The following is an 18,467-nucleotide window of genomic DNA, read 5'->3' on the forward strand; positions in this document are numbered from 1 at the left end:
GCAGGGCACTTATAAACAGTGTAAGAGTGTTTGGCTCTAGAGAAAGTGCTTCATACGAATAGAAAAAGAGGGAAGTTAAACTAGAAAACCATTCTCATCAACTGCTCGGTTATTGGGCAACTAATCGCCCATTGTGACCTGTCCATAATGAGAATGCCATTCCCTCAAGGTAGATATAGGGCTACAAGCCAATAGCATCATGGTCCTTGGCTGCGATATTGCTACAGCCCACTGGCTGTTTAAAAACTGCAATTAATTTTTTTTCTTCTACTTTGTAAGTCTCACCCAGACTTCATCATTCAGTAGGTAATATGCATTTTTTTTTTGCACTTTTCATTCCAGTTAATTAACCACACTTTTTCTATAGAACAGGATTAAAGGAATAGTTGACTCAAAACCACCATGAATATCCCCATCATTTACCCCAGATAGGCTATATATCAGGGGTGTCAAACTCATTTTAGGCTGAGGGCCGGATGGTAAATAACGCCATGAAGTGCGGGCCGGATAATTTTTTTAAACCTTAGTGTGCTGATAATTGTGTTAAAATTAACTAAACAAACCAATTAATTAGTTTGTTTAGCAAAAAAACCAGAGAAACACACAGCTCTGTGAAAACTACATTTCATAAGGTCACACTCATACTGTATATTATACACACAAATTTACATCTGAACAAAACCCACTGGCCTTATAGGTTGAAAACTTTAATTTAACTTCTTTTGCCTTAATGCCAAAATTATTAATAAACCATTCACTTTTCTTTGGAATATATTTGTAATGAGAACAGTCATTTAGAAAATGCTAGATGGGGCAGTGGCCCAAACCAAAAATGGCACTATGGGTTTGGTACTATTATTATGGTTTTAATAAAGTATTATAAATATTATGTGTTATATTACTAGCATCAACTTACACAAGTGATTATAATGGGAAATATAATAAGAATTAAAGTGTGACAATCTGCTAAATATTCAATATGATTTACCTGCTGGCTTGATGGAGCTTTGAATCCATGTTTGCAATGTTGAACTGCTGCTAAAAGCCTCTCTTTCCGTTCTCTGTCGTTATTTTGTGAAGGCATTGGTGTTTTTTGTATTTTTTGTCAACAAAGTGTGCCAACAACAGCAAATTTAGTGTTTATATTAACTTAGATCTGATCGGGAACATTAAATCGATTAGACAAGCATTGTAACGTTAATAAGAATGTGGATATTTTGTTGTTTGCTTGCTAAGTTGTTAGCACTTTTAGAACACCGACAGCAAATCATTACCGGAAGAAATACATAAACGTACTTACAAATTACTAATTCTGCGATTTAACAACTGATATAATGTAATGAATCTACCTGTTAATGCAACGAACTTCGGAAACTGTCGTCTTCGCACTCCAGGCAGAGAGTGGACACAGAGATGCTGCGGAGCGGGCGGGAAAACACGAAGTGGATTACCAGAATCGGTGGATCTTTAGCGGAGCGGTAACAATAAAACGGCAAGATTTGTTTACTCTATTTTCCGCGTTTTGCTGCTTTCCGCAAGTCTCTCATATTAAAAACGAACTAGACACCCGCCTTAAAGGGTTTTAAAAATATGTATTTAATATTTAATAAAACTGTATAAATCATCATGCGGGCCGGATTGGACACCTTTGCGGGCCGTATTCGGCCCGCGGGCCGCATGTTTGACACCCCTGCTATATATGATTTCTTATTTTCAGGTGAACAAATAGACTTTATAAAATCATGTCACCACTTCATTGTTAGAAAAAAAAATTTATGGTCAAAATATGTACCCCAACTGTCACAGGGTTTAGAAATTCTAATATGTACCATTAGGTACAGATATGTTTTTGTTCCCAATATCTACATTTGAGATAAAAATATGTATCCATGAGGTACTAATATGTATCCATGAGGTACTAATAAGCTCTCTTTGGTACCAATATGTACCTCTGAGGTACTAATTCAAACGCTTTAGAAAGCTGGACGTTTTGAAAAACCTTGGTGACAGCTGGGGTACATATTTGGCCAAATTTTTCTTATAGAATATATAGTATATGATCATTTTAGGGGCTTTTAATGCCTTTATTTTTGACAGGACAGTATAAATTGGCATTAAAGGGATAATTCACCCAATTCTATCATAATTTTCTCATCCTCATGTTGTTCTAAACCTGTATGAGTTTTTTTTTTCTGATAGACACAAAAGAAGATATTTTGATAAATGATGGTAAGCACACAGCTGATCGTAACCATTGACTTACATAGCAGGAAAACAAATATTATGGAAATATTGTGATAAATGATGAAGATATTTTGATAAATGATGGTAAGCACAAAGCTGATTGTAATCATTGACTTCTATAGTAGGAAAATAAATATTATGAAAGTATTGTGATAAATTATGAAGAAGATATTTTGATACATGATGGTAAGCACACTGTCAATACCTATTGAATTCCATCACATTTATTTTCTCTGAGTGGTGTATGCAAAAACAAAATGAGCATGTTTACTGCAGCACGCAGCATTGTTGTGGATGATCAGAGTTCCTTCTCATAAAATTTTTATCAAAGCCGGAGTGGGGACCTTGTGGGGACACATTAAGGTTTGTTTATTTCAGGTTCGCTGATAAAATTGTCAGTGTGAACACTATGCGAACCAGGGCTTCATAAATAGTTTTCTTTCTTTGTCTGGACCATAGACTGTAAAAAAAGATGGATGACGCTATTGTAATGAATTGAAGCCCAAAATGTCCAGTAGCGCCTCACTGCAGAACTCGACATCCAGGGGGCGGGGTTGGATTTAGATCCAGGGGCGGAGCTGGATCCCGATCCAGAGATCCCATTGGTCGGCAGTTTTACCACAAGACACGTCATACACGTGTTGCTGCGTTACCATTTCCGCATTAAGTCATAACTAAATTAAGTTATTATTTTGACATAAAAACTAACTTTACTTATGACTACAATAAAAGTAGTGCCTTTAGGGTGAAATGTAAGTTTTTTGCTATAATGTTTTGCCTACTATGAGTAATCTTACCACATGTAGTTTAAGACCTATTAATGGATACAGTATAAATATGCATAATTATTAAAATATATAGGCTATGGCATGTTATTTAGAAATTAATAAATTGAATGTTTATTTTGTATGGACTTGTATGTACAGCTATTAGGAAACAGGTTTCCCTCGTAGATTGTTTACTTTTTTTTATTTGCTAATAAAAGATAAATATAAAAAATAGCTGCGTTATAAGTGGGATAATGTACAAATACATCTCTTCAGTGATATCAAACTGTCGGGAACTTGTCCGTACCTCTCCTTACACCTAACTGTGATACTTTCTAAAATATGAATCTTTCTCAACTATATTATTAATCAAACGTACACTTAAATTGATAAGAGCAAACGTTGGCGACCACAGGTTGCAACTAATTGCGGGCTGCAACAACGCAAATATACTGGTTCATTTGGCGGAACAAAGTTTATAAAGTGGGAGGAGTTGGATCTAGATCCAACCCCGCCCCCTGGATGTTGTGTTCCGCAGTGAGGACCATCTCAAAATGTCCGACCGCGGTTGCGCCATGTTATGTAAAAATGTGACAGTCTTATTTCTCTGCACTGTGTACAGTGCAGCCTATTAACAGCCAGTATAAACCTCTGCTCACCCAGTGAAAGTAATTTAACATTTCCCAGACGTGCTTGCTTTAATTAGTGTACTGTGATTGCTAGCTTGTTAAACTTAAGATAGCATGTTTAGCATTTAAGAAACTAGTAGTTTTGTTTTTATTACACAATTTTTCTTAATTAAGTCTCTTGAGTGTAAATTCTTTAAATGGTTGGCACAGATTGAAATGTGATCTTCTGCTAATGCTTTTGCTCTTTAAATTGTTTCCATTTTTGAGCTTAAGTGCGTGTGTGAGTGTGCTGCCCAGATTCACAGACAAAGCTTAAGGGCTGTTCACATTATAATGATAACTATAAAATTCCAGTTTTAAAATTTGTTTTAATTTAAAGAGAATTGTGGAGTTCACACCACAACTATAATGATAAAGATTAGAGATGGGAAGATTCATCGATTCACACAGTGCATCAGCGTAAAAAGTTAACAATGCGACGCATCAGTTTTAATACAAATTAGCATTTGCATCGCGATGCATTGTTTATAACCTATTTTGCATCGGTTAAAAACAGATTTATTTATGTATAATTGTTAATAGATGCGCTATACTTTTATTATTTAGAAAGTGACCAATATTTTATTGAGTATATATTTTATATTCACTTCATAATGTTTTTATTCTACTACATTGGCTATTACATCAAAAGGTAAGATATTTGATTACACAAACTAGATTAGAGATATGCCAAAGCAGTATGAGGACATATGCTAGTTATAGCCGCTGTACATGCAAGAATAACTGCATATTTATACATTTAAAGACATGTAAACAATTACAAGCATTTTTTATTAAAGGAAACCTGTAATATTAGTTAATGTGATTGAAGGTAAATGATTTGTGCAAGAACTGCGTCTCGTGGGCGAATTAGCATAAAGTTATTGTTATCGTTCGGTGGTGTGGACATTAAAATAGTTATTGTTATAGTTAACGTTATAGTTATTGTTATAATGTTAATGCATTCAATGTTAAAATGCATGTTTGAGCTGTCTTAACTGAAAAGAACTTAAATCACATATCCTAAAATATGTCATTGTCATTCACACGGGTAATATATTTCTTAAAGCTTTTTTATAAAAGTGACTTTAATATCCCATAGTGGTGTAACAATAAATCACGATACACACTATAATACCTGTCTGATATCCATTCTGAATCACAAAGGCGATAATATATACAACTCTTTCATGTACTATGGCTCTTTGATCAGTATCATGATTTATTGTTACACCACATGCATGGGTGGTGATAGCGCAGTGGATAAGACACTCCAGCCTTTGGTGTGAGAGACCTGGGTTTGAGTCCCTGAGCAAGACCCTTAACCCCTAGTTGCTCCAGAGGCATGCAACCTCTGACATGTATAGCAATTGTAAGTAGTTTTGGATAAAAGCGTCAGCTACATGAATAAGTAAGTAAGTAGGAAATCCTTATCAATCTAAAATCACTGTGAGTTTGAGTAGTTTAGAACATGCATTTAAAACAACAGCATTTGTCAAACATAATCATAATACATATTCTTTATTATCATGAAAATACCTAAAAAGTTTTTAAGAACAGCAATATAAATATGCTCTTTTAGGCATTTCAATTCAATTCAATTCAATTTTTTCAATTCAATTTTATTTATATAGCGCTTTTCACAAAAGTCAATTGTTTCAAAGCAGCTTTACATAAATAGAAGCAGTGAAAAGCACAGAAAACGACAGATAGCACAACAAAATACATGAAAGCATGAGCAGTTAAATTTGCTGCGGCTATGACTCAATATTATAATTGCACGTATTACTAAAGCAACGTATAGAAGAGGAAGCTAGGTAAAGCCCAAAAAGGCTGCCTCCCCGGGGTGAAAAACCCCCTAGGAGAAAAAAAACCCAGTGCTTTTATCCGAGGAAAAATAAGTCCTAGGAGGGAAAAACCCTTGGGAGAACGGAAATGGAGATTTAGCGGAGATTAAGCGGTTCTGCCGGTGATCGTTGGTCAGGTATCAGCTGGGCATAACGTTGAAGGACAGCCAGTAGATCAGAGGTGTGCCGACTTTCACATCTACCGGGACTGGGTCTGTTTGTCTCGTCCTCGGGTCGAGGACGAGACAGGGAGAGAAAAACAGAATCGTATTAGCGTAGCGGCCGTTCATATGTATTGAAGTGTCACACAGTGATGTGGTTTAACTCAGCTTAGTTCCAGACAGACTAAATATTGCGGCATAATTATGTTATCCATAGTTGAGGATTTAGCAAATTGGGGGCCCAATGCGAGGGTATATATGGTAAATAAGGGTCACCTTCCGATCTTTAAGAGAAAATGAAACCTGACGACCCGTTTGACTAAGGCCTAAAGCCCCACTGTCGTCGTTAATACAGGTTCAGTGGCAAACGGGTCTATATTGTATACCATTTACAGGACCAGGAGAAAACGCCAAAAACATCGCAACCCGACCATACGTGTTAACCCGTTTGACTAAGGCCGGAAGCCCCACTGTCGTCGTTAATGCAGGTTCAGTGGCAAACGGGTCTGTATGGCATACTATTCATAAGACTTACGATAGCGCCAAAATCGCAACCCGACCATACGTGCCAACCCGTTTGACTAAGGCTGAGAGGCCCCACTGTCGTCGTTAATGCAGGTTCAGTGGCAAACGGGTCTGTATGGCATACTATTCGCAAGACACACGAAAGCGCGAAAAACGCAACCCGACCATACATACCAACCCGTTTGACTAAGGCTGGAGGCCCCACTGTCGTCGTTAATGCAGGTTCAGTGGCAAACGGGTCTGTATGGCATACTATTCATAAGACTTACGATAGCGCCAAAATCGCAACCCGACCATACGTGCCAACCCGTTTGACTAAGGCTGGCATACTACATTTCCTGGAGCTGCATGTGTAAATGGTAGTTCTTCTGCACAGAACATGTTGAGTTTCTGCACGAGCGCTCCCTCTGGCTTTTGGATGTAGCGGCATTTCACCATAATTTATTGAGAAACATAACAAGAAAATAGCACTATATAGGGGAGACCGGGGTTGGTTGTCAAAATTTTTACTCATGCATGAATTGCTCATCTTCAAAAAAATCTTTCAGCAGTAATTCCTACATGAAATGAAAATTTGGGGTCTTGGCTTTAAATGTGTGTACTTTTTACTTTTAGAATGTATTGTAACAGGAAGTAATTAACCATCAAAGACACTCTGACACAATGTGACAACCAACCCCATCACGGGGTATGGGGTTGGTTGTCCCTATAGTGGTTCAATAGGATTTCAGTGATAAATTGGGATCTGAAAAGATGATGTGTAACTTTTTAGTTTTTTAAGCTAGACACTGCAAATAAGTTTTAATATGAATACCACCCCTATTATAGTTGTCATCAATGCCCATTATGTTTAAACAATGGGATTAAAGTGGGTGATCAGTTACTTGAATTGTCTACTGTGTTGAGAAATAAAATGAAATAATTTTTAGTGTTAAAACCTCTTTATTTAATGCTTTATTTATTTCATTTTAACAGCAAACAAAAACAAACAAACAGACCAACAGTCTTAAAAGGTCTACATGTCCAATACTCACATGTGACAACCAACCCCGCAAGCTATGAGACAACCGTCCCCAACTGACTTCTTGACAAACATGCTAAGCTAGCTGCTACAAGGCTTTAACTTGATAGCTTAAAGATGACTCAAAATAAAGCTACTGCTTTTGGCTTTTTAATGAGTGTTTTGTTTTTGAATGACTTATATACTACAAGATCTCAACACAAAAACAACACCAACATGAAAATTTACTCTGACCCATAAAAATAAAAAATTGTCTCCTAACCTCAATGTTTTGTGTCTGCTCAGCAAAATTACAAGTGCAAATGAGTAAGCTATTAAAGGCTAACAAATTGATATAAAAATTGTACCACAGCGCCATGTAGTATGTCTGGAATAAGCAGTGTGACAACCAACCCATGAGACAACCAGCCCCGGTCTCCCCTATCATTACACCCCTAACATAGTCCTGCCTTAAGCTAAGGCTTTGTCTGTATACCGGGCCAGTGTGTGTCTTATCCTTTTCCTGTCCATTTGGACTGCAGTCCTTCATTGCTCTGTTCCAATCTAAACTGGAGCAATTTAATATAGGAGAGAGCACAGACGGTAGAGACTGAGCAGGTGGCTTCTTCACCTTGAATCCTGTTGCTTCTCCAAAATTGCCTGACATGACACAGCCCTGCATCACTCTCAAGGATCTCCTCCCACTGCTGCCTATAAACCAGGTCACTTTATAGTACATACGGTTTTCTGGTTTATCCATGAAATATCACGCTGCTAAGAACACTACTAATTTACAGAATTCTGTCATTTTTCCAGTAAACTTTTAAAAGGATGTACTGATAGAAATATATATATATATATAAAATAAGTCTAGTTTTTAGACCAAAGATATAACATTTAAGTGATTTTTTGGGTCATTTTCCTCGTCAAGAAAAAGCATCTTAATTTAAGAATTTTTAGATCGAAAACAAGACAAAAATAATAAGAATTTTTTTACTTGAAAATCATTTTTTGCAGCGTAAAAGGTTCTTCACAGTAATGCCATAGAAGAACCATGTTTGGTTCTTCGAAGGCCATTTAGTCGAATGTTATTATTAGAACCATTTCTTACATAACTTTTTATAATCTGAAGAACCTTTTTTCACCACAAATAACCTTTATTGAAACAGGTTCTTCAGATGTTAAAGGTCCTTAATGGAACTTTTCAGCCAAAAATGGTTCTTCTATGGCATTATAAAGCACTTTTATTTTTAAGAGTGTGCCAGTTCCAGAAGGGTCAGACAAATAGAGCTTGAGTCAGAAACAAGAGTTCACTATCCCTCCTGCTGCTAAACTAATGAACGGTTCAGCGTTATCCACTGCCAGATACAAAACGCTGCTGACACCCAGCCATGCTCGATCAATGATGTTACTGTAGTTTTCTCTAACTTGAGTGTTTTTTCTCAATCTCTGCTCTTGTCTCGCTGTGACACGTCCTCTCTTTCATGTAACAAATAGGCTGATGTGAAGATCAGCAGGTCTATTGAAAACTGGGTCAGGTTGACTGTTTTTCTAGTTTTATTATGTTTTTAGAGAAAACACTTATTTTGGAGGACTGACACTTGACTGACACAATGACAGCTAATTGGACGTGTCAGAGGAACACATCTCTCCAAGGATGTCTGATGGAAGCTTTGATTCACAAACCTCTCAGGACCAGTTTCCCATCATGACAGCATAGCAGGAGGTCTGTCAGATGACCTTCCTAGAGTTATTTCCAGTTCTCTTTCCTGTTGTTACAGAAATTACACTTTCTGTGCGTGCAGAGATCAAGTAGGTCACCTTCCGACTCTCTCTGAATTTTCGACAGAGTTTTCAGAGGAGATTTTCCCAGGCATAGGATTATTGTATCGTGAATTTTAGATGTCTTAAATATTTTGCTGATATCTGAGCTGACAGCAGATGTGAATTGGGTCAGTTACACTCGTATCTCTCTTGAATACTAACAACATCAGAGCACATAGACAATCCAATGTGCACATTTTCTGAAGCACAACATTCAATGAAAACATTGTCATTGCATCAAAAATACAGACAGCCTTTAATAATTTTCTTCCTGTGGGATTCACATTGCACATTCACATCAAACATTAAAAATAAAACGACTCTTCCTCTTCTCCACATCAATGAACAGTCATCTCCTAAGAAAAATGAGTCATCCACCCAAATGCAAGGTCTTCATTTCCTTTTAATTGTTTCATTAACTGTGGGCCAAAGGGCTGACTAATGAGATCCACATGTCTGTCAATCCTAAAGCAGTGCATATGAAATCAGCAGTATGTTGGGCGTACAGCCTTATAGATATCACTATGATCCATCAACAACTTCTTTTATTCTGACTGTGAAGTGGAGAACATTATGCCTTTCTGCAGCTAATGTTATTTAATCGCTCAGTGTCCTCTTTGTCTTATGTTCTTACATTTGCTTGATAGTTTTATCATGTTGATGTCAGTAGATTTCTTTGCTGGAATAATAACTGCACAATAGGTATTATGCAAGGAAAACCAGCCAGTCAAATCTCAGTAATCTTTCCAAATTGTAATGAACAGTGAAAACCTATATATTAAATGCAAGTATATACAGTATATGTTAGGAATACTTGACAATGGGCCATAAAATTATTCAAAAATTATTAGAAAATAAGTCAATTATTTCACTTATAGCATGGTACCACAGACATTGCTAAGACATTGCTCTGGTGGTTATTTTAAGACAGGGGTGTCCAATACGCCGATCGCAAAGGCAATGCCGGTAGATCGCACATAAGTTATTTGTGTATGATGCTCCACGAGCTTCAATAAACATAGCGCAAAATTGGCATTATGGTCTTAGAGTATTTGTGAAACACACAAGTCTTTTTGAGTTGCTGCACCTTTCTTCTCAAATTTTTTTATAAATCTTCCGTCTAACTTCCGAAATTTTCCAGGATGCGCATTCTTGCGCACACGCATGAGCGAACGAACGAACAAGAGAGGGAGAGATAGAAAGAGAGAGATACGCTTCTGATACTGTTGTCATTTTCTTGTATGTTTCATTAAACCGCATGTCCGCTATTTTAAGAAGTACTCGACATGTACTCAATTATTTTTTTAACCCCTCATAAAGAATAGAGTTATGGTGACAGCCCTAAATTCTATGTAGAGATATATGCAGTATAGTCCTAAAACGCATTTAAAGTGTTATTAAAATTAAACTGTGTTTTTAGCAGGAAGATCTTGTCGGCTTTATCATTTTTAAAGTAGATCACCACACAAAAAATCTGGACACCCCTGTTTTAAGACATTTGACAGTAGGGTGACAAGACGTCCCGAAAAATTCGTGACAGTCCCGAAGTCTAAGCTGCTGTCCTGAATCCTACTCTAATTGTCTCAAAATTATACTGAAGCAAAATCTTGAGTAGTTATTGTCTGATAAAACATGAGCGAGGAGGTTGAGTCATCCTGCAGCCAGCCCCAGCCGGCTGCTCATTGGCTGCAACCCTAGGCGGAAATCGCAGGTGGTCGGGGGGGGTCAGAACCCAACTATCTGAGGGTTGTCCCCCCTAAAATATCATTAAAATATGTGTATTGAAAATAATGTAATGATTTATAATACTTAAAATAGTTGTGTAAGAAGTAAAACAATACAAATGCAAACAGAGCAACAACAAAAAACGTTTTAAACATTTTGAATTCTCCCCTCTCTTGCCTCACAGTGGTTTGGTCCACTGCCAGCGCCCCTTTTACCTCACCACCGACACACAGTCCGGTGGTATATAACCAGTGTTACCAACTTGGTGACTTTTTCACTAGATTTAGCGACTTTTCAAACCCCTTTGGCGACTTATTATATATGCTGACGTCGAGCCTCCACAACCTCGGTAGGCTATAGCTCAAGTGTAAAGTGATGACCAGCTGATGCCTGACCAACGATCACCGGCAGAACCCGCTTAATCTCCGCTAAATCTCCTTATCCGTTCTCCCAAGGGTTTTTCCCTCCTAGGACTTATTTTTCCTCTGATAAAAGCCCGGGGTTTTTTTTCTCCTAGGGGGTTTTTCACCCCGGGGAGGCAGCCTTTTTGGGCTTTACCTAGCTTCCTCTTCTAGACGTTGCTTTAGTAATACGTGCACTTATAATATTGAGTCATAGCCGCAGCAAATTTAACTGCTCATGCTATCTTGTATTTTGTTGTGCTATCTGTCGTTTTTCTGTGCTTTCACTGCTTCTATTTATGTAAAGCTGCTTTGAAACAATTGACTTTTGTGAAAAGCGCTATATAAATAAAATTGAATTGAATTGAATTGAAAAATTAAATTTAAAGTTGTATTGTTTCTATTAATTTATCTAATTCATCTATATGCAGAAAGACAATATGACCTTTTTGTTACCCTTCTTGTTTTATAGAGTAGATTAAGAGAGCGAAAGTTGCAGCAGCCGCGAGGACAGTTGAAAGTGCAGGCAGTGACAGTCAGTCGCGTGAAGGAGTGGAGATTGGTGGAGGGAGGCATATATGTAGATTCAAAAAAATCTACATATATACATATTATAATTTATTATTAAATAAAATAAAGAAAACTTTTATTGGATGATCTAAGTTAACTATTATTGTATGAAGTATAAAATACTTTCTATACGTATTATATAAATTAATTATATGCATATGCACTTATATTAATATGATTGGTTCAGTTTGAAATTCATTATTTGTCCCGAATTTCAGCCAATTTCATCTGGTCACCCTATTTGACAGGTTAGGTGTGCGTTTATCGAAAAATAATGCATACCTGTGGAACATTTCTTAGCCAATCAGAATAAAGCATTCAACAACCCTGTGGTATAAATACATACATTATAGGGCAATGATTTATCTATGTGTGCTTCCATACAAATGTGCACAGGACTGAACAAAATGTATGTGGCTTACAGATGCAAGTTAACAGAACCAGTCATCAATCGATAAAGACCATGAAGCGGATTCAAATAAAGCATTTGACAACCTGTGCACATGTGCAGTAGCTGAAATGACCATAAAAAAATGTTTTAGCTCAATTTGAGCATAAAAAAATTAATGTGTGATGATACACTTGATGTCAGGTTTAATATTTGGTCAGATATATGTTGTATAATTGTGATTTTAACGTGATTTCAGAGATACCTGTCTTTACCCATTCAAGTTGACAGGACTCTGGTCTTACATGAAAAAAATAACTTTCCATAGGCAGTGCAAACATGGCCGACTAGTGGCGCGACTTCCCTAAAGGGTTGCAGTCTATGTGAGTGGGAATTTCTAATGATCATCATTACCTGGAATTGCCTTAATATAACTATAGCCTCATAGTCTTGTGCTTTAAACGTTTGCCTTAACTATTTTAAGAAATGCTTACTGCACTGTTAAAGTGCACTTGTACAGGAAAAGATTTATCCTGCAGCAATAGTGGTCAGTACAGTCAAAGCACACTGCAGCCTCTGAAATGAGCAGTCTGTCTATACCGGGCGTTCAGGCTGAGAAGCTTCCTGCTGGGCTCAATTCTCGTTTTTGCCCCATGTTTGCTAAAAAATCTTATCTCGGCTGTCAGTTTGAACACAAGCACACAGCAGGGTTTACAACCATGAATACATATCTAAAGTATTTCTTGTTGTCACTGTTATACTGTTATATTTTAAGCACTGGATAAAACTCTTTGGCTTACGTTATTATATTTTGTTTGCATAATAGTCATACATAAATGTTTATGTAATGTGCTGGTTTTATTCCCCGAGATGTTTTTTCTGCTTTTTTTAAACGCTTTGTAGTATCAGCCTCAGGCGGCATGTCCACAGACCTTTTGCGGACTGTCTGATCCATATCACACGCAAGAAGAACTGCTAAAGTTGTAAGTCCCAATCAGATTGTCTGGATTCTAATATGCCTAAATACCCAGAGTGATGATGTTTTTTATCAGCCCATCAGACAACAGCACTGTTTTAATTTCCAGGCCTGCTATAGTGGGTACTCCTAGAATAACAGTCATTTGTTATTTTTCATAAACATACTTAAAAAAGATCCTTAAAGACAAGCAAAACAAACAAACTGCATAACACCCATATTCGGAACCAGGTTAATGGTGACTATACTGACCAACCCATAGCACATCTTCAAAATAAGACACTTATAAGTAGGCCTGTCGCTATAATTACTTTATCGATTTGTCACGTGATAAGTGGCCATGACCTTGGTAGTTTTTTTGGTTTTTTTGAGAGCGCAGCCTCAGGGGTCCACATGTGCCCCTGTGTGCACACAAAGAGCGGACAGTGACAGGCATAGAGAAAGCATAACTGAAATTTTGTGTTTTACTGATACATACAGTTTGAAAGATAAAATTAGACTAGAATTGGTTTCAAAGCTACAACCCGCATCTCTGATGTAAATGAGACCTGAATGAGGTGTAGCTATTATAAACGTGACTGCCGTTAACCCTTTCCCCGCCAGCGTTTAAAAAAAAAGTTGCCAGCCAGCGCCAGCATTTTTCATGATTTTCACAAAACTTTAATGCCTTCCAGAAAATGTTCTTCTTTAAATATATAAACAAACAATATCAAATGAAGGAACAGACCCTCTGCTTTCAAAAAAAAGTTTCATCCTACCTTCATTAGTTTTCTTTTTATCACCTCTCAAATATAGGTAGGTTTCTTCATAAACACCAAATTTTGAGCAAAAAGATGAGAGAATTCAATTTTTGTGAAGGACTTTTGATAGAAATCAGATTCTGAGCGATCTTTAAAACATACACAGAGTTCTTTCTCTTTCACGTGAGGTGCTACTTCCAGGTTGTATAAATTATCCGCCACCTGGTGGATAGTAGTGGCATTGCGGAAAGCCGGAAATTCTCGTCATTGGCAGGGTAGCATTTTCTCTTAATTGATGAGTTATCTTGTCAATTGCGGGGAAAGAGTTAAAGGCAGGGTACCTGATTTTGAAAAATGCTAACGGTAGCCAACTAGCACTGAAATCACGATCCCACCTTCCATTCAAATCGCCATCCAAAGCCACGCCTCCTCCAAAACACATGAACATGCAGAAACCAGACATCCACGGTCCACATCCCATATCTCATTCACCAGTGAGAAAACGTAGCAGTACAAAGTGAATAACATTACCAAAATAACGGACATAAGCAACTGTTTTAAATCGGAATTAGTTAAAGCACGTTTCAGTACTGTAGAATTCGTAAAGGAACACAAACTTCATAAGCGACACAATGTTTCATCAAAGTAGAATGAATCCATTTCAATACAATCATATTGCATACCTACCTTACCAAAATAAACATTGCAACGACCCTTTCGGACCCTTTGCCTCCTGCAGCTGTTTGCATGTCCTGTTAAAGCAGTAAAATAAACAATGTTAATTCAGGTTTTTGCTCTTTGCTGATCCAGACGTTTTTGTCATTGTTGTTTAAAAAAAAATCTTTTGTTTTGTGGCTCCTGTGCAGGTTGTCAATTTACCAGTTTGCCATTTACAGTTGCCATTCTCCCTCTGTTTACAGACGGGAAGAGAGCGCACAGGAACGTGATGATGACGTATGGTGTCTGCATGAACAGGTTGTGCAGTGGTATGCAAAACACGTTCACAGATGAGGGGCAAAAATTGCATGCGTCTAATTATTGCGTCCGAGTTGAATGATTTGTTGAAAATGTTTTGGTCCTACGCCTTTCCCAGATGACATATATATATATATATATTTAAACAACTTAACATAGTGATTGCTATCAGGGTGTGAGGAGACTTTTAAACAGTTTAACTAAAAATGTTTCTGTATCAAATCAGAAACCCTGACGTTGGCTCTTCAACAGTATTCTCTCAAAATACAAAAAACACTCATCTTGACAGCAAAATGGAACAAATCAGACATTGCCTTTTCTTTGTCTTCCTTTATTTGTCATGGCATTTGAAATGAGTCATATGCTAGATGCAAGCTCTCTGCTGGTGTGCAGAATTATGACTAAATAAATCAGGTTACTGCTGCCATGAGCTGTAAATGCACAAATCCCATTTTAATAATAAAATATTCAATTGGTCTTAAGCAAAGCCTGGAGGGACACATGATTGTGTTTACATCGATGTCCTCCTCTTTTGTCTTCCTCTGTGATGACGGAGAATTGCTCCCAGCCTACACGCATGCATGCACAAGTCAAAGTGACGGCGTAATACTAGTCGGAGAAAGATAAGTGTGAGTGAGTTGATAGATTCTTTCTCGCTTTCTCTGTCACAAAAAAAAAAACATTAAAGCATTCATTCTCACCTTATGTTGGGGTGTCATTTAATGCAAAGCTTCACCAACATCTCATATGATTTAGAATGGTTCTCCTCTACAATGCACACACAGTCTCTCTAGGTATTGATGCGTTCTCGCAACATGCTGAATAAATGAGAGGTAATGTCAAACAAAGGTGGTCTGACGCTGGCGATCTCTCGGCCCCGAACGCAGCGGTGCAGCCGAGATAATGAGCTCAAGCTCTGCTGGATGCCAGAACAGTGAGAACTTTCCAACATTGTGTTCACAGAGCACTGTAGTTTTTAAATCAAGCCTGGTAGCTGCAGATGCGATTTCTGAGAAAAAAAAATCAGGCTTCCTTCCAGGAAGAGAGTGTCAGCCAATTGAGCCTAATGTCGATGCGGTTTGCTTTCTGTGAACCTGAAAAGCTGAGAGTTTCTGACATAAACGCAGCAGAAAGTAGATGCATAAGGATCGCAAGTCAGGTTGGACCGAGCCAACATTGATGTCTTTGTGCTGATTTTTTGTTTTTCTGTCGACAGGTGAGGATGATAGCCTGGCCTTTAAGGGGAAAGTGACAGTTGAAGAAATCTTCAAGAAAGACTTCAAGGTTCATGACCCAAATGCTAAGTGGATCAGCGGTAAGTGCTCACATCAGCAGACATTTTATTTTCTCCACACCGCAGCTCTCCTATTAGTGCTGTCCAGTATCCAATAAGATTGTCTGAACAGGGAGTTACAAAGTATAATTCTCATTGTTCACTGAATCAATGCAGAGTGGCAAATGAACAAAGGGGTTGTGCATTAGCTACAAATTTCCTCAAAGTAAAGCTAAAATATTGATTTTGTCTCTTACTTTGTTTTAAGAATAAAAAAATTGCACTGTTGCTTAATGGAAGAGCATCGTGTTAGCAGCACTAAAGGTTAAGGGTTTAATTCCAAGGGAACAAACATACTGAGTGCGTTTATATGCACAAAATAAGAGGATATCTTAATTAAACAGCTTATTATAGAAAGCTTTTTTCACATCAGTGCATTTACATGGGATTTGGAGATTTGTCACATTTCTCGCAGGCTGACGTCACTGGCAAAGTGTTTAAACACGGCTGAAACGCCAGGCAAACGCTGTCTGTGGGCACTTGTCAGTGTTTCTTCAACTAAGCACTTTGGTTGCTATGATACATGATTGGTAATGTTTAGCAGTCATTGTTCAATCAATGCACCGGTTGGTTGTTGTGGTATTTGTCCCACCCCTCCTCTACTGTGATTGGGAGGCTGAGAGGAAAGTGACATTAGTCCCTTTCACACATACAGTCTTTACTGGTAATTTACTGGTCATGTGTAAACATAACTTTCCTGGTAAATCTGTGCTGCCATTTTACCAGTAAGAGAGGTTGTTAGTAGGGCTGCAGCTATCAATTCTTTTTGTAATCGAGTAATCTAGCACTGAATCGATCGATTAATCGAGTAATCGGATAAAAATTTTGTGTATGTTTTTAAACAACCAAAACAAATAATGCATAACGAAAATGTCGTGGCTGTAAAATGTTCAAGCATTTGGCTTTTATTTCTAAAAAACAGAGGTATTGACATTTGGCTCCAAAAAATAAGCCTATTTATTTCAATTTTTACCCATTTAGTGTTATAAGTGCCAGTGCCAACGATTAAGCAGTGCACTTTAATTTATTAATATGCACAACATGTCAAAGTAAATATTTACTGACATCAAACTAAATATTTGGTTTATGTACATTTCTACACCTGCAGCATTTACCATTAGGCTACTAACAAATAATATATCTTTCTGGGGTGAGCCTATTTGCTATGGTAACAACCTGTGTGTGTGCGCGCACGCGTGCACCTGTGTTTGTATGTGTGTGCACGTGTGCTGTGCGTGAGGAAGAGTGACAACCCAGTCACACGTTCAGTTGCTTCATTGCAGTTTGGTTTCGGCAGAAATACATACATTCATTTTCAAAAGAACGCTGCATTTGGTTTGCATCACTTGCATTGTGGTGCATTTTAGGTTAAGAATCCGTTGGAGAAATCACAACATCACGTCCCGCTGTATACAGTGGATGCATGCTGAAATTATTGTTGCGTGGCTACATAAAAGTTTAAGCATATGTGCGATTGGTCTGACTCGCGTGAGAGAGAGACGAGGGTGCATGCATGTGTGTGAAGGGGTTCTTTTTTAAGCTATACTCTCTTGCAATTGAACGTGAATACGTTTACTACTTAAAAACATCAAAGCTAAACATCATAGTCAAACTGCATAACGACATCGCTACAAATACAGTATGGGATTAAAATCAGCGAAAGCTACGTTGCCTTGTTTCATCGACGCTTGGTGAAACAGCAGTGGATCAGATGCTGAATGTAATGTAATGATAATGTAATGATCCCAAACTTTAGACATTCTCTCTCTGCCGTTTATGGACATATTTACTCTCCGCCATCGCGCCAACTAAATTCAAAATGTATCACGCTCTATGATGTGCTTCCTTAACATTGAACAACGGTCCGTGTGAATCAGATCTCGGCGTGTGTAGTGCGCGTCATAGGAATTTAACGAGGCTTCGAGGCAGAATTTTTGCCTCGAGGAATTTTTTGAATCGAGTTAATCGAGTAACTCAATGAATCGTTTCAGCCCTAGTTGTAAGATAACCAGTAATTTACCGGTAAGCGCTATGTGTGAACAAAAAGTGTAGGTATCTACACTTTTACCACAAAAAAACATGGTTAATTTTCATAAGGGATTCTGCATGCAGACAGATGATTTATGTCAAACTGAGGGAGGCATTTATCAGCTGCGAGAATCTGATTTTGTTTAAGCTTCATTGAGCTGTCTCCTTTCATCAGACAGTTTGGAGAGTGTAGATATAAAAGTGTCTCAGTCTTAACACTTCTCAGCTTTTGTTCTATTACTTCAATCCTAAAGTCATTTTCAGACCAGCTGATGCACACAAACATTAGGGTGAC

The 18,467-nt window shown here is 37.7% G+C and overlaps 1 protein-coding gene across 3 annotated transcripts in view; it reads left to right on the forward strand.

Moving 5' to 3' along the window:
* Positions 1 to 18,467, forward strand: part of dpp6a (dipeptidyl-peptidase 6a) — a 413,973-nt gene that overhangs the window by 287,072 nt on the left and 108,434 nt on the right. For all 3 annotated transcript variants that reach the window (XM_065294630.2, XM_065294632.2, XM_065294631.2), the window contains one exon: positions 16,028 to 16,126. In XM_065294630.2, coding sequence (XP_065150702.2) covers positions 16,028 to 16,126 — 99 coding nt within the window. The remainder of the gene's footprint in view (positions 1 to 16,027; positions 16,127 to 18,467) is intronic.

The sequence above is a fragment of the Paramisgurnus dabryanus genome, chromosome 22 (assembly GCF_030506205.2).
Source record: "Paramisgurnus dabryanus chromosome 22, PD_genome_1.1, whole genome shotgun sequence".
NCBI classification, from domain to species: domain Eukaryota; kingdom Metazoa; phylum Chordata; class Actinopteri; order Cypriniformes; family Cobitidae; genus Paramisgurnus; species Paramisgurnus dabryanus.